At 35.7% G+C, this 16,893-nt stretch overlaps 1 protein-coding gene across 2 annotated transcripts in view; it reads right to left on the bottom strand.

The window, feature by feature from the left end:
- The window catches only part of LOC134665825 (netrin receptor UNC5C-like), a 65,528-nt gene extending 48,837 nt beyond the window's left edge, over positions 1–16,691 (bottom strand). For both annotated transcript variants that reach the window (XM_063522819.1, XM_063522820.1), the window contains exons 1-2: positions 16,411–16,691; positions 6,731–6,813 (exon numbers count right to left, since the gene is read on the bottom strand). In XM_063522819.1, coding sequence (XP_063378889.1) covers positions 6,731–6,794 — 64 coding nt within the window. In that variant the 5' untranslated portion in view covers positions 6,795–6,813; positions 16,411–16,691. The remainder of the gene's footprint in view (positions 1–6,730; positions 6,814–16,410) is intronic.
- Between the last annotated feature and the right edge of the window lie 202 nt (positions 16,692–16,893).

Here is a 16,893-nt window from a genome sequence, read left to right as displayed (position 1 = left end):
CAACTCTATTTTATAATAGCATAAGATCGATTCTATTTCGGTAACCGGACTGACTGACCAGATCGAGCATCGACGCATCTGTTTCAAACTCGAAGTTTCATAAGAGGTTTTGCACGGCAGAGCCCAGGCCAAGTTTTAAGATGATTCATCGGATGTGCTTCGTAAATTGGTAAGTTTGGTAGTCGACCGACGGGCTCGTAAAGTGGTTCATGTTGTTAGTAGTTTGATTTCCGACTGGGGCAAGTGTAGGAACCCATTTCCTCCTGAAATTTTGGTTTCGAAAGTTGTTCATTTCCTAGTATACCAATATTTATTAGTTTTATTTTCTACAGATTAGTTTATCTGTCAAACAAAATAATTAGGATCAAGAAGCTGATAGGTTAAATTAAATGGCACAAACTGTTTAGATTATTCATGCTTTGTAGGATACTTAACTACTTAACGATTCCTCCAGGTTAGAAATGGACGAGCACTAGGGAATGCACATCGGTTATTTTCGGTTAATTTTTGTATGGAAATAATCGGTTATTAACCGAAACCGCGCTTATTTCCATACAAAAAATAACCGATTTGCATTCCCTAACGAGCACCAAAGCTACACCATGAATTGTGCGATAAGCACTATCATATATCAAACAATCGGTAATTTTATTACATTTTGTTATATATATTATGCTGATCCCATTGTAATATATTAAAATAAGGGATAAGGACAAGCGAATGACGATTGTAATATATTAAAATGTGCCTTAAAACAAAAAGGTGTTATCTATAAATTTGCACAAGGTATGAATCTTTCGAAATGTGTTATAAATAAATCACAAACACATTTCTGATAAATCTGTTCAACGAAGATGCAATAAAACGTTCAGTGCATTCAGACTGCTTGATGCACTTACTCGTAAATGCACTTAACTTGGGGAGTTAAAAGCTTGAACTATAGTGCGGGCCAAATTGAGGTAGACAAAAGGTCATTAATCTCATTTGATGTATCAATCTTGTGTTGCAATAATTCAAAGCTGTTGTGTTTTTTTTAATTACTTAGTCCATATTTTGTAGTTTTTATTCGAACGTTCTCCTCTGTAAATTGAAAATAAATGAAAATAAGACATGTTTTCGTGATTTTTTTTCAAAGGCCAAAGATAGCTAACTATAACATTTTAAGGATTTTTAAACTCTGCCCTCGCACATATAGTCTAGTTTCCATAATTTTTCATGGAATTTGCTTTTAATTAAAACGTGTAAAAATTCAATACATATAGAGTTAGACCAAGAAAAGTGTGCAACCATTCGGTTAGCACACTCAGCGCAAGTGTTATTTTAAACGTCAAACTTCTATGAAATAATGACGTATAAATAACACATGCACTGCGTATGCTATCAAAATTGTTGCAGAATTTTCTTGGTATAACTCTATATGGAAATGATTCCATCGTCAACATGGTTTTCACCGTTGATACCTTATTAGAGTTTTATTTTACTAACATGGTGCGTGATATTAAAGGGCATACGGGCTTAGACCCGACAGTGGGTGGACGATTAAAAGCTCTTACGGCAGTTTATGGCGCATTAAGGTGTTTATTTAAGGATATTTTATGTTAGTTTTGGATGTTGCTCTCAAACGTGTCGATTCGGTGGATTAGGTGGGCTTAATACTTGTTCTTTGATTATATTTAGACATAAGCTGATTTAGATGTTGAATAATTTGGTTGAGTTGCGTACTTTAATGGGAAAAACTAGTACGCTTTTAAGCCTCCGACTGTCTCTCTTTGTTTGTCTATTTTCTCGTTTAGGTAGGTAATTAAAAACATCCAGCTGCATTACATACATACATACATACATACATACATACATACATACATACATACATATACTCACGCCTATTTCCCGGAGGGGTAGGCAGAGACCAAGGATTTCCACTTGCTACGATCATGACATACCAGTGGCGGCCCGTCCATAAAAGCCGATTCCCACCGGCTTGCCTGTTTTTGGACGTTTGAGCAGAGTTGTAAAGGAAATATGTAAGCCAAATTAGCCCCGGGTTGCCTATGGATATGTTTGACGCGCCGCCACTGTGACATACCTCTTTCGCTTCCTTCACATTCGTAACATTCCTCATACACGCTCACCGGTTTAGGGTGCTCTTGATCTGGCCTTTCTTCAGGATTTCCCCGATCTGATCAGAGAAAGTCCGCCGAGGTCTACCCCTTCCAACTCCCACTTCCACTTCCAGCTGCATAAGAACTCGTAAATAAAAAAATCTTCTAACTTTCATTGGAACAAATAGCTCTATCTCTACCAAAGTGAATTGATTGTAATAGAGAGGTCAAGTCTAAGAAAAAAACGTGCCCCTTAGTCTGACATCCAAAACAGATGGAACTGTACTGCGCCATATGCGGTCACTGAATTATCAAACGTCAACTTTTGACAGACTTACCGCAAATTGGCTGTACAGCGCCATCTCGTTTACCTGTCTGAAGCACGAAATTGTCTCAGATTTTACGCATCTTACTCAATCAATGTACAATATCTTTGATCTCTACCAACGTCTCTGTTAGGATTACCGTCAAAAAGAAAGCTAATGAAGTATGAAGAGAAGTACCCGCGGTCTTCAGATTGAAGTGGTCAGCAGAAACGTGCAGCAATGTTCGGATTTACACCAACCGAACGGCGGTGTTATGAATGAATGAAAATATTTATTTTCAGACAACTATTGGCCCATAGATTAATACCTTAAAACTAGCATACATATTATTACAAAATATATCTTAAAACTAAAAACACAATTATGGCTGCGATGCACTTCGCAACCCCGCAGTACTAATGTATTAATAAATAATAATGTATAATGTATTAATGGGAGATGTATTTAACTTTCGTGGTCACAGAACACAGAACTGTAGGTAAGCAGTTCGTAGTTCTCAAATTTTTGATTTTAGGAATATCTAAGGTTAATTCTGGCATATTATCAACCTGACCTGACGACCGGTCTGGCCTATTGGGTAGTGACCCTGCCTGCTAAGCCGATGGTCCTGGGTTCGAATCCCAGTAAGGGCATTTATTTGTGTGATGAACACTAATATTTGTTCCTGAGTCATGGGTGTTTTCTATGTATATAAGTATGTATTTATCTATATAAGTATGTATATCGTCGCCTAGCACCCATAGTACAAGCTTTGCTTAGTTTGGGGCTAGGTTGATTTGTGTAAGATGTCCCCAATATTTTTTTATTTTTGTTTATTTGAATAATTGTACGATTTATATAGACTCATTTGTATTAAAACTACTTGTTTGTTTTGTTTTAATGTTACCACAAAATTTTAAATTCGATGATTATCAACCTTTAACACATTTACCCTCGAATGAGTCCCAAATTAAAGAAAAAGCAAAAGTTATTTTACTCTAACCACCTTAAGCTAAAAGCTTTTCAATCCCAAACCTGTTATTTGCTTAGACATCAAAAAAAGAATTGATGGCAAGAGGTAAATATATCTTCAAGCTTCCTTATTACATGTATTACCAAAGAAATATACCTATGTTAAATTGAATTATCGTAAATACCCTGCGTAAATCCAGGAAACGGAAGTTGTTATCATGTTAGCCCGTGCGGTCGATGAACACCCGGCTAATGAAGTAACTAGCCACTTTAAAAGATTGAAGCTACCGGCAAAACTTGAGTTTGAGAAGCAAAAAATGAATAGGAGCTCTAATTAAATTGGTGTGGTGGGTTCTGGAGAGAGACTTTCAAATGCAGTATTCTGAAATACGAGATTAACGTTCTTATACAGAAATAAATAAAATTTCTTAAACCAGTGCTGTTCGGGACTGGGATCGAACTAGTCTTACGAATGTATAAATATTACTCGTACCAGTCTGGCGAATGTAGATTATTAAGTAGGTACATATCGCAGCCATAATGTGATTTGTAGTGTTTACTCATAACATTGTTTAGTTTTTAAAATATATTTTTGTAATATGTACGCTAGTTTTAAGGTATTTATGTATGGGCCACTAGTTGCCTGAAATAAAAATGTTCATTTCATTTTAATAATCTACCTACAGTACAGTATGAAACTTAAAACCGGATATCTAATTGTTTTGTCATTCAAAGAATTAATTATAAAGTAATAGCGGAATACATTTAATAGACATTAAGCAACTACGCGACTATAAAAACGACAAGTGCAAACCTTTTCTAATGCACAAATCGAACTGCCATTGGAGAAATAGGAAACTTGGCAGCTGCCCGCGTGAATGAAACAGAAATAATGGCAAAGGACTCCCGCGAGACGCCATTATAACCCAACAAAGGGATTATCTTGTTTGGGAACCTCTTGACTGGCACTCGATGCTTTGTACGACCACCAACTTAAATATTCAGGTGGGCAAATCCCGTACGTGACATCCATAAGGACTCATATGCCCTACAAAAGCTATTTATTCTACAGTGAACGGTATTCATTCTTGAAATTTAGACTCGTCGTTGTCAGTTACCAGAATCCTCTATAGTGACTTATGTGTGAAACGATGTAAGTGTCATTTGATGTTCAGTCAATATCAGACTCTGGAGAACAGTTCAGTTAAAACACCATATAGGATTCTTATGATGCGTTTCCAACAGCAAAGTTAACGTTGTTATATCGAGTTACGTGTTTTTGTAGGCGAGTCCGTCTTTGTGTTTTTCCTGGGGTGAGAATTTGTCGGGAACTCAAAGGCAGTAATTTTAGAACTGGGCTTTTTGCACCTTGTTAATGTAATGTATAAACAGCAGGACATTTTTGTTAAGGTAAGTCCCTTTACGACGTCGTTGTTTATTATGAATTTATAATGTTACCTCTTTTTGCGGTCAGTATGAGAATACTGTGCGAAATGTTTAAATAAATGTAATGGTAATATGTGCAACGAATGGTTATTATTTTTTAGGTAGTGCTTCATTAAAACTTCTTGTTTAAAATATACTCCATTAGGTTTTAATCTCGCCGATCTACCTAATGTCTTTAAAAGAAAATTTACAACAAGTGCTGGTGGAATGTGTCCTTAACGAGGCCCAGCAACATGACATAACATAATATATCTAATGTTTATGAATGTAAGTACATAGTAGTAAGAGCTTTCTGCAAACAGACCAAGGACCCTAGCCAAGATGACAATCGTACATCGCCTCGAAATTGAAAAATGTATCGGGGCTAGGAAAAGTGACGTGACTATTTCCATACATTATTTAAGTATCGATTGGAGATTTCTATTAACGATTGGATACGTCTCCAGGACGCTGTACATATTTAAAACTTTACCAATCAAATCTTACCTATACGATGGATAGCCGAATTGGCGACGCACCCAATACAATAAATTAAAAGCACAATGTTTTTCAATAATTAGGAACTTATAAATCGGATGCTACTTAGAATAAAACTTTGCTTACATAACATTCCGAGTTATTATAAAATAAATATAAAACGTAATGGCCAACACGTAGTAAACGTAAAGATAGTAAAGGTACCATTACAACTCATTATATAAATGATAAAAAGGTGCCTTAGTACAAACGTTCGTATACTTATTTCTCTTGCCCGTACACGTACTAAACAGTTACGTTAATAGATTTTTTACCGCGCCGTTCTGATTGCGATGGCGTCGTGTTGAAGCCCTTTTCGTGACGAAAGGTTTTTTGCTTCGTGCTTGTATTGCCCTTTCCAATGTCGTTAGGGTTCCACAAAATAACTATATAAAATCGACTACTGGATATTTATTAACAAGTAAGTACGCTCCGAAAAAGTCAGCCTATCTTGTTTGTATGATACCCGGCAAAATTATTTTCAGCGGATATTTATCGTTTTGACATAACATTTCTGTTATTTGTCATACGACTAAAAATATAGCAACATATCAATAAGAAAACGCGTTCCATAAACCCACAAAAATGTTAATGGCGCACCGGAGAAAAACAAAAAGTTATCGTTTATAACCTACTGATTTATAGAGTCTGTGCATAAAGAGAAAAGTCGTGGAATGTATGGGGCCCAATACATTTTACTACGCTTTCCGAACAGGCTAGTAGGCAATCAAACTTATAAGCATCTCTAATGACCCTTGGTACCCACTTTATACGAGTGACATAACGGAACAAACATGTCATCCACTGACGGAACCTGAACTACCTACCCAATGCATACTTAACCTTTTTATCGGAGGCCCCCTAACAGTTTGAAAGCCGACGACAGCTTTTTGTTGATATCTGATTCAAGATTAGGTGCCAAGTCTATATTCTTTAAGGTTTTTTTTCGCACGCTCTAAAAACTTTTTTTATCGAGCTTAAGACCACTTAAGTTATTTTTAACATTTAACACTTTAGGTGGTTTTGACTCAAGACACACGATCCGCTTTAAACTACTTAGCATCGACCCCAAAAATAAGTCCAGACGTTTACTCTGGTTTGCGTGTACTCTTAATTTGCTTTATTAATTATTCATAAGTATATGTATTCTATACATATTTTAAAAGATTTTACGTTACAATTTCAGTTTTGTCAATTGAATATTCCTCTTAGACCACGTGAAAACTGCGAAACGAGTATGTAGCGGAAAACCAAACATTTCCGAACTTCACAAAGCGCGCTAGCGGTTTCAAGATTTTCCTTTTTTTTAGGTTGTCCAACGCGCTATGTTTTCGCTGTTGGCCTAAGCCGCTTTGCTTAATAGAGTTGCAATATATAGAAGAAAAAACTTACCATGTTTCCCGTCAGCCGCGACGCCGACCACCCATAGCACGAGGAGTAACCCCCTCCACGCCATCTCACCGCGCGCGCATCACCTAAAACAATAACTCTGTTTGAGCATGGGAAAGCTGACCAATATTTGATCAAGGGTTGGACGACCAATATTTGATATTTGTGTGTTTAATGTGTAGAAGTGGCCGTTAGGTTTTGTTGAAGCAAGTGTAGATTAGTTTCGGAATGTCGTCATAAGCTTTAATAAAGCACGAGTTAAGTTTTTGTATTAAATATTAAAAAACGGAGACGCATTGCACTATAATAGATATCTTTAAATGGATTGGATCAGATAACTCTTCAAATAAATTTAGGTCTACTGCTTTACACAGAAGTTCGCGAAATGTTTTATGGTTGACAATGGCTATCTTTAATTAGACACCGCTGAGCGTACCCAGCAAATTGTTGAGTATTCGCGCATTAGATACTTACCTAAGTATCTAATGCGCGAAGTGAATATATATATTTGTGTTTTTTTTTTACCTCCTGAACGTCAATCCAAAGAAAATTTATCACCGGTTTACACACCACTACTCAGTCTTCCGTATTTTTTTTATTCCAATTCGCCAGTTCGGAAATGGTTCTCGAATGAATGGAGAGATAGCATGCCCGCACGAATACCTCCACTCTTTTGTTACTGGCTTTTAAATATGGAATACCTTTACTGTATAAACTATGGCACTGCCTCTATCCCTCACGGTAGGCATCTATCCCATTTTTAAGAGGTAAACAAAAACACGATTTATACAAAATCAGTGCGACTTATATAAAAACAAGTACAGTAAAATTATAGATTAAGGACCATAGTTATCATACGTATAGGACACATTACTATTAAATGATGAACTATTGAGTTATAAGGCTATTTCAAAAAGTGGGGCGTTTATCCTGGAATTACCCTATACATTCTAAAGGGGCGCACTGATTAACAGTCCGCCGGACGGTATCGGCCTGTCAGTTGTTCGGAACTGTCAAAATTTTGTTCTAACTGACAGGCCGCTACCGTCCGGCGGATTGTTAATCAGTGGGCCCCTTAAGCTTTCAATGAGCTAAACCCTAAAACCACTTTGAATTTCCATAACTGAATGCTCACATTGATTTTGATCAGCAATGTATGAAAACTACGAAAGTTATCTCTAAGATTTCGCCTTGGCTGTTCTTTTGTCAAACGGTGTTGGGGCTTTAACGGCATTTCATATGGAGCTTGTATGGCATGGGACCGTAACTAATACGTCTTTAGGGTATGGGTTATAAATGGGTTTGGGGCAAAAACTAAATAAAATAGGACGGTCGTTTTAAACGCGTTTTAATGCATTCGAAATGGGTTTGTTCGAGGCTCTTTGTGGCATTAGTTTAGTGGGAATTCTGAAAGGAGTTAAACGCTAATTAGTTTAGTAACTTTTAATGCATTTCAAGATTTGTTATTTTCCATATCAAGAAATAACAAAATGGTGTTAAGTTTCGAAATAGGTGTGATATTTGGTCTGTTTTAAGTTAAAGACAGTTTCTTATAAGAATAAATAACTCATATTCGTTAGATTTTAGTTCTTAACTTTTTATCATCACTAAACTATTTGTCACATGGCTGTAAATATAATTAACCGGTCGGTCACAATCTTTGCGAATATTACATATCGTCCTATCATTTTAATTGGCGTTATATTTGATTTTGTTGCCATCTTTTAAAACATATTTTCCTATTACCGTGAAATAACGTGTAAAAGCTCGCAAAAGCGATGCAATCACTTACGTCGATGTAACATGAGTGATCATTAAACAACGGAGCTTTGTAAGAGCTCCGATAAGAGCGGAAGCTGCCTTATCTCAGATAAAACAAAGCTTCGTGGCTGTAAGTAACCAGCCACGGCATACAGAAGCAGTGGAGATTTATTGATTAAAATATACACACGTTAAGGGAAAACTACGCTGGAATTTGGCACATCATACGTATAAGGTTAGTAAAATGTCCTTACGACGCTTAAAACTTTTGAATAATATATTCATGACAAAATTGTTTCCTTTTCTTTTACCGTATGTAAACCGACTGTTGAATTACCAAACATAACGTTTAAAACGTTAAAACGTTAGGCCAAAACATTAAAAATGTAGTAAGAAAATTATCAATCATTATATAATAATAAATGAAACACACAAAATCTTTAACCGACCTTTCTCAGTTATTCCCATTTTAATTTATATGAGAATTCTTCCACTTGAAATGAGGATTTTGGTTAAGAAAAAAAAGGTCTTTCTCATGTTGTTCACCCAACCGTTATTAAGTACAGCGATGCATATAATCGTTCCTATTTAAAAGGATATTCTTTACGATGACAAGGATGTTTCATAATAATTATAATACCCATTGTACACGTCATCAATCCAAATGCTGTTTTCTGGATTAAATCTTGCGCAATACACCGATAAATACTTTGTAACACATCAAACATATTCACGCTCAACTGCACTTTTATGGGAAATACGAGTATCGTGTGTGATACTTTAAATTTGATTTCGGATTTTGAAATAGACATCTATTAGATATCTTTTAGACATCACCAATCAATCAATCAATCAATCTTTGGGTAATATGGCTCCATCGATACTGTCGATGATTTCGCCAACGTCAAAGTGGATCCCACGTGGGATCGAATTAATATTATTTGTAATAAATAAACTTTAGCCAGTGTACGGTATAAAACTATTAAATTATGGCCTCTAGGGCTCTAGCCAGCCACGGTTAGAGGTAGAAATACCAAATGCTCGTAGAGCACGACGTTGTTCGGTATTAGGGTTATGAGCTCTTGTAAGGTGATAGCTGGACTTTACAAGGACCCTCGTGGGCTACCCGGCGTTGACGCCAGAATGGTGGTTAAACGCGTTTCATGATTAATTTTTCATTATCTGCACACTTCCACATTAATTTACTGCATAATACGCTATCAATATTACACTTTAAACAACATTAATGAGCAAAAACAAAGAAATGAATCACGAGGCGATGTTACCAATATGGCGGTCGACGAATAACCTAGACATCACCAAGATACGATAACGATATGTTTAAGATCTAACCTGTCAAATTTGACATTTGCGCGATTCTGGAGATTTGAACGATTTCGACAGGATATGACTTAGAGATCCAATTCAAATCTAATACATATCTTATTCTATCTACCGTAAAAGTGACATTATTGGTTGCCCGAATTGCGCTGAAAAAGAGAACTAGTTGATATCTAAACTATAACGTATCTAAAATGGATCTAGTACGTGTCGTCTCTTGTGAATATCTTGAAGTTGGAATACGGCAGTAGGGCTGCTCACTCTACTTCCAATGTACCGTAAGGCACAATAAGGCGTCTCGCAGACTTACGATCGGCGACGGCGCGATAGCAAGCAGATAAATTCCAGCCGCTTTTGTCTTCGCCTGATGCAACGCATCTAGATTGCAGCTGGACTTGGCTGAGACGGCTTCACAACTTCAAAAAACATAAGTTGCTGTAAAACTAAAAAAAAAACTTGAGCAACGAAGGGACGAATATTTGTAATATGTAAGTACCAGGTTATGTAAATAGGATTTTTTATTATTATTAATGGGTGTTAGTTTTTAAGATGGCGTCCACACTGGATCGTCAATAATTAAGTATTTGAATTAGTTACGCTTAATTTTACTTAGTTGTTTTGTAAGCTTTATCGACTATAAATCGAGGCTATGGTTCCCTAGAACAAATTGACATATTTAGTAATATTCCTGATGTTTCCAAACTTCCCCTAGCTGGCTTTTGCTTCATTGTCTCACAGCACTATACAAGTTCAAGATATTTGAGACCTGGAACTTAAAAAAAAAACATTTCAATTTCAAATGCCCAATGGCCTACAACCATTTTCATTGATTTGTATTGTCACGCTTCCATGTAAGTACACTTCCTACATAACATATTCGATATATATATCACATTCACGAATTAAAATCCTTGTTTGCAATCTTAATTGTAAAATAACTCCATAAATTTCCTGTTTACACTGAATTTATGACGTAATGATAGTTAAACAAACAGCTAATTCGTTTTGTAATCTCGACTGTTTTCTCTTCGATCGAATGTACTGTTTGACTTCATTGTTAGACTTCTGTGTTTTACATATTTTGTTCTTAAACTTTGTCGATTAACGTAATTTGACATTAAGCATAATGAGATAGACTTTTCGGGTTTCGTGATTCATAAGCATAAATGTATTTATTTTGTGGTTATATAATATGTATGTATTTGCAAGGCATTTTGTTTTATAAATTGGACACTCTTTTTCCGTGTGGAACAGAATAGACTCAAACTAGTAAGTAATAACAATATAATCTTTCTTGTGATACCTAGTGCAGAACTTATCGTGTTATCATAATGAATAAATTTGAGATTGTTCGAGTTAAGCCTTGCAAACACTTAATTTTTAGTTGAGTGGAAATCAATTGCAATTATTTATTTCATCATCATCATTCATTTAAGAGTTAGACTCTTGTCGGTGGAGCGATTTCCATGTATGTCGGTCCTCTGCCTTCTCCTTGACAGCCTGATACGACACGACGTTGAGCTTTTCCTAATTATTTAAAATTAATTATTAAAATTGAATTATTTATTTATTTTTAATTATTTAAACCTTATTGCACAATACAAGAAAGTAAAAATGGCGGACTTAATGCTATTAGGCATTCTCTACCATGCAATCGCAATTAAGAAAATACAGTAAGAACGACACCCGTAAGTACGATTAGTACAAGTATAAGCCTATGCAGATTAAACATAAATGCAAACTCGTTGTATCTTGCATTCTGCCACACCTTGACAGTTGACAGTAACATCTTAAGACTTGTAATCGAATACGCATGCACCTCGTCCAGCAGTCTGCTTATTGCAGCTTTGCAGCTTCGTCAGATATAACTGATCCTATGCCAACTTGTTTGCTTTTCTAATTTATGTAGAGTGAAAATTCTCATCTCCTATCAAACGGTTATATTAGATTGGATCTTTATAGAAACCATAAAGTTGGGTTACTAGAGCCCTGGAGGGTAACTTTGGCCATTGAGATTTACTCGGTTCAGGTTATATGATTGCACTATAATTATCGAAATATGCCATAAGGTTGATTTTAGCTAACCTTTGACGTTTTTATATTTTTTATTAGACCCTTAAAAATGAGCTTTTCATGTGGGTCAAAGTTAGCCTCCATTGGGTCAAAGTAACCCAACTTTACGGAATATGTACAAATTTGCTTTAGCATATTCTACTTTTATTAGCAACATACTTATTTACTAATACATATGTTTTTTTATATTTTACGGTTTCCTTTCAATAAGTATAATAGCATTTTAATTGATCTTCTGGCCTTCATCTTCTTAGATTTTTAAACAATCAATTCAAATGTAAGGTAATATCAATTTAATGTACTTAATACACATATTGATTAACACTAAACCTTGGCCAACTAGTAAAGGGCTATTGTAACTTTTTCCACCCGTGATCCGTACTAACACGTAAAACTAAAAGCAGCTTTATTTTCAAGGTAGTAACGCACAATATAAAGCTCTCTACTTCATTCCAATTATAGTTAAGGTCGTATATGTCATGAAAACCGTTTTATCTGGCTTATAGCGATCTGCTAGTTAATGGTTAGGGCTCGGTATAACCTTGACCGACTGTTATAGTAATTAAGCCAGGTATTAGGAAATTTATAGCGATAAATGAATTGTGCTAAATACTTTAGGGACTAAGAATTTATGTGAAACAAGCTTATAACTAATATTAACGACATTCCGGGGGTGCGGTCGCGAAACTTGCAACCCTGTCAAGCCTTTCAGGTTTCTGAATAAGTGATCATTTGTATTTACTATTTTCCTAATGTCGTCTCACGCGCTGTAGGGCTAAGATGGTCGGCTCTTTGTCATTTGTCACCATGCCTGTCACGTTCTAACAAATATGTAAGTGCGAAAGTGGCGCCTAGCATGATAGGTGATAAAAATGCGACCATGATATCTGGTGACGATATCGCGGATAATAAGTATAAGTGTTTTTAAAAAAGGAGATTTATATTGGAGACATTATAACGGTTTAATCGAAATTATTATTTGCTAAACAAATAACAATTTTACCGTGAGACCATTAACGGTTTAATAAAAATGTTTAATCCGGGAATTTGCTCACAAAAAAACTACACAAGAAGTGCTAACAGATCTAAAAGGAAAGGCAGAACCGCAAAAAAACAATATCGCATCAACCGTGACGATGACACGCAGAAGCTTAACAGACAGACTGACATTTCATTTCCCATAGAAATCCTAAATTGGACATAATAGCACACTAATTAAGAAACTTTGTGAGTTATTTTTTTGCCCGGTCATGTTGGTTTTTGTAAGTTTAATAAAGGTGTAACATTATTGGCTAATGAAAGAATTATTATTGATCATTATGCTCAAGGCGATAGTGGAAAAGGATTTCAAAAATATTCTTTGAGTTGTCCATGTCTATTCACGACTCGAATGTAATAAGTATTATATTTGAAGGTCAGGTTGCTGAACATCTAATAATGATAGTGATCACAAGAAATTATATTAAGTATGTACTTAAAATATTGTATAGGTTGATGTATAAAAAAGTACTTACACGTAAAATAATTAATAGACTTTCGAAAACCTATAGGATGTGGCGGTACACCAATTAAAATTTGACAGAAAACTTATCTACGATCTCACGTCAAAGAGACAGAGGTTACAAAAGTTAAATTGGTTAGACTCCTTATCTTCCTAGTCATCGACACGTGACAAAATACTGTAATAGGAGATGACATTAACCTATTTCGGAGGGAACAGTAATTGTTGATGTTAGAAAAGAAAAATGTCGCAATCGACCATTTAGGTTAATCTGAATAATCTACAACATTATGATCACCGGTTCGTCTTTATCGTTTGCGCCAGATTTCGTGTCACCAGAATTAAGTATGGCGCTTAAGACATTTATGCTTTTTTGTGACGTTGTGTTTTTATCAGATTTCGTCTCCGCCATAACAATTGGTGCCGCCTAGACCATTGCGCCAGTCGTAAAACTTTTTAAGGCTAAATATAAAGGGGTTCCTTTCATAGTTAGACTGTCGTTTTTCCTTGTTTTTTTGTTTGCACAAAAATAATAAGCAGGAAGTGAATCTGCGTCAGTTACCGCTGCGCTACTGACGCAGCGGCTCTGACGCTGCGGCCGTTGCTACAGAGCCGCTTTGCTCGGAAGTCTAGCTTTACGGGTCAATTATAATAGGTACTTTGGTAGTCAGCAGTCTGTAGTCAGCATAAAGTACCTATTAGTCCACTACTAGGTATACCAATATGACCAGTACCTATTTTAAAAATGCAAGTAGAACGATTGCTTTATGGGGCTTAAATGCCATCAGGCTGCCGACGCCGGAACCTTCCCAGCTTGTTTTAGGTCGGTAATGATGTGTAAGAGGTTTTATACATTCACGTTTCTTTTTAAATTAGATATAAACAATATAAAATAAATAATCCTTGTATAAGTTATCGTTATTTTGACCAGTAACCGAAAGGAAACGAACAAACAAACCCAATCTGAACTGAACCATCACCTAGAATCTAGATTAAATAAGTAAGTACCTATTTCCTGTGAGTATTTCGAAATAAACCGTCTGAAACTAATTTTATAAACTGCCTATCTAATAAGCATATTAAATTCATTCATTACACAACTATTGGAATATAAAACCAGACTATTGTTTCGTGTCAGATATTTTATTGTTCAATAAACGTAGGTAGGTACCTACAAGTACAGAACGCGGCCAGAACCGTATTGTCTCCAAACATGATAACTCCGTGACTCCATGCTATCACAGTGACAGCTGTAACGAGTCATAAATCTCTTTTATCGGGAGAAATGCATCGCGGTTACAAGCAAAGAAAGAACACCCAAAACTTATTAGATAACCGAGTTTATGTGCATCCTGATAAAAATAACTGAAAGGAGTGATCAATATATTACAAGCCAGTCATGTTAAAGAATCGATACTAACTACCTAGGTACCTGTAGGTTCACAACACAAGCATCACAAAACCGCGAACTTCACAGTAATCACAAAACCGAAATTTACAGCACATCTAATTGTATATATATTTACGAGTAGCTAATAACCAGTGATCGTACATTTTCCAGCATTTTTGATGCAGCAGAGTGGTGTTAACGGAATTGGTATAGATAATTTCAACTGAAATGGTAAATTAAGGTTAATATTAACGTAATTAACGCTAATTATTAATCATTAGAGTTGAAATTATTTATACCAATTCCGTTAACACCACTCCGCTGCACCAATAATGCTGGAAAATGTACGATCATTGCTAATAACTTTACTTAAGAGTCCCCAGCATGCTCGGTTCTCCATACAAACGTAGTTACGCTTTCATTTTAAAACGACTTGCTAGATTGCTCTGAAATTTTGTACTTACAGGATAAGGTATATCCTAGCACTGTAATTAGTTTTTTACAACGATTTTATGTTTTTCATACAAAACTTGTTTTTGCTCTATCGGCTCGATTCGGGAAATGAATTAGATGCACTAGATTTGAAATAGTAAAGATATGTGACGTTCTACGGCAAAAGGTACTTTATGGCTGCTGGTGCTTATGCTATTATTAACGCCGCTCTAATATTCAGAAGGGGCAATGGTACCTTTTGCCGTGGAACGTCACATATCTTAACTATTTCATATCTAGTGAATCTCTAATTCATTTCCCGAATCGAGGCGTATATCATTTTTATTGTAAACTGGAGCTGGATAAACTAATTACAGGACTAGAATACCTCATGACATTGTATGTCATGTTATGTAATGTTGTATTACAATCAAACACTCGTTTTAAAATGAGAACGAAACGCCGTCCCATGGGCTTGGAAGGTAAAATTCGGCCGTGCTTGCTGGTGACTCTTAATTTACTCAAATAGAGTTTTGTGAATGAACAGTAGGTGTTGTCACTGTAAAATCGTAAAAGTAATCACATTGAACAACACAGCGAAAATATGGTAACTACTAATTAGCTTAGTAACTTAGGTTAGGACTATTGTAAAGGCTAAAATATAATTGCTCTACGAAGAAGCTAGTTACAGGTTATTTACCAGACATCGTAAATTTTATAGCATTTTCGGTGGAGCGGAGTTGTGTTAGCGGAATTGGTATAAACAATTTCAACCCTAATGATTAATTAGCATTAATTACGTTAATATTACCTTAATTTACCATTTCAGTTGGAATTATCCATACCAATTCCGTTAACTCCTCCGCTGCACCAAATGCTATAAAATTTACTATGTCTCGTTATTACATAAATGTATATAGGTATATAATACATATTAAATACAATGTTACAATCTGCAGGTTTCTCGAACAAGAATTTACCGTAAATAGCCTATACTATAGTTATTAATTTAAGTTCTCTAATATAGGTAGTTAAACCAAAATAATAGGTAAGTAAGCTTTTGGTTTTTAATACTTATTCCTAAAAAATATTATTAAAATGTGTTTTTATTTTAGCAATGTGTTAAGTACTCTATGTCCTCTCCCTAATATAAAATGCAACTTTAGTTAAGTAAATTATACGTACCAAAAATAGTGGTAAAAATTAACCCAGGTCCACTCAAAACATAGAGTCAAAATCCAGAGTTCACAACACAATTATCAAAACAAATTAATCTGTCACTTCCACTAAATACAGTCCAGTAAAATAATACGCGAATACTATAATCGTATCCACACCGCACGGCTACGAAATTGAAAACAAGTTTTCACTTCACGTATGCAAATGACACTAACGAAAACTATTTTCACAAATTTGCGGTTACGTCAGGAACGTGCTGAATAAGCTCGACACCCGACGCGCACCAAAGTCGCGGCACGACTGAATCGGCAACCGCCTCCAACCAAAGGGGAACAGGGAACGGAGCGGGAGGGGGAGACAGGACACCGGGGCGCAGGGAGAACCACTTCGGACCGAGATAACTTTTGATCTTTTTGGAGTCATAGAAGATTTTAATGACGCATATGGCTACATGAACGAAGCACAGAAAAAGCGCACGTTAAGTGTTAA

The sequence above is a fragment of the Cydia fagiglandana genome, chromosome 7 (genome assembly GCF_963556715.1).
Source record: "Cydia fagiglandana chromosome 7, ilCydFagi1.1, whole genome shotgun sequence".
Classification (NCBI taxonomy): domain Eukaryota; kingdom Metazoa; phylum Arthropoda; class Insecta; order Lepidoptera; family Tortricidae; genus Cydia; species Cydia fagiglandana.
This window is presented reverse-complemented; position numbering and strand designations above follow the sequence as displayed.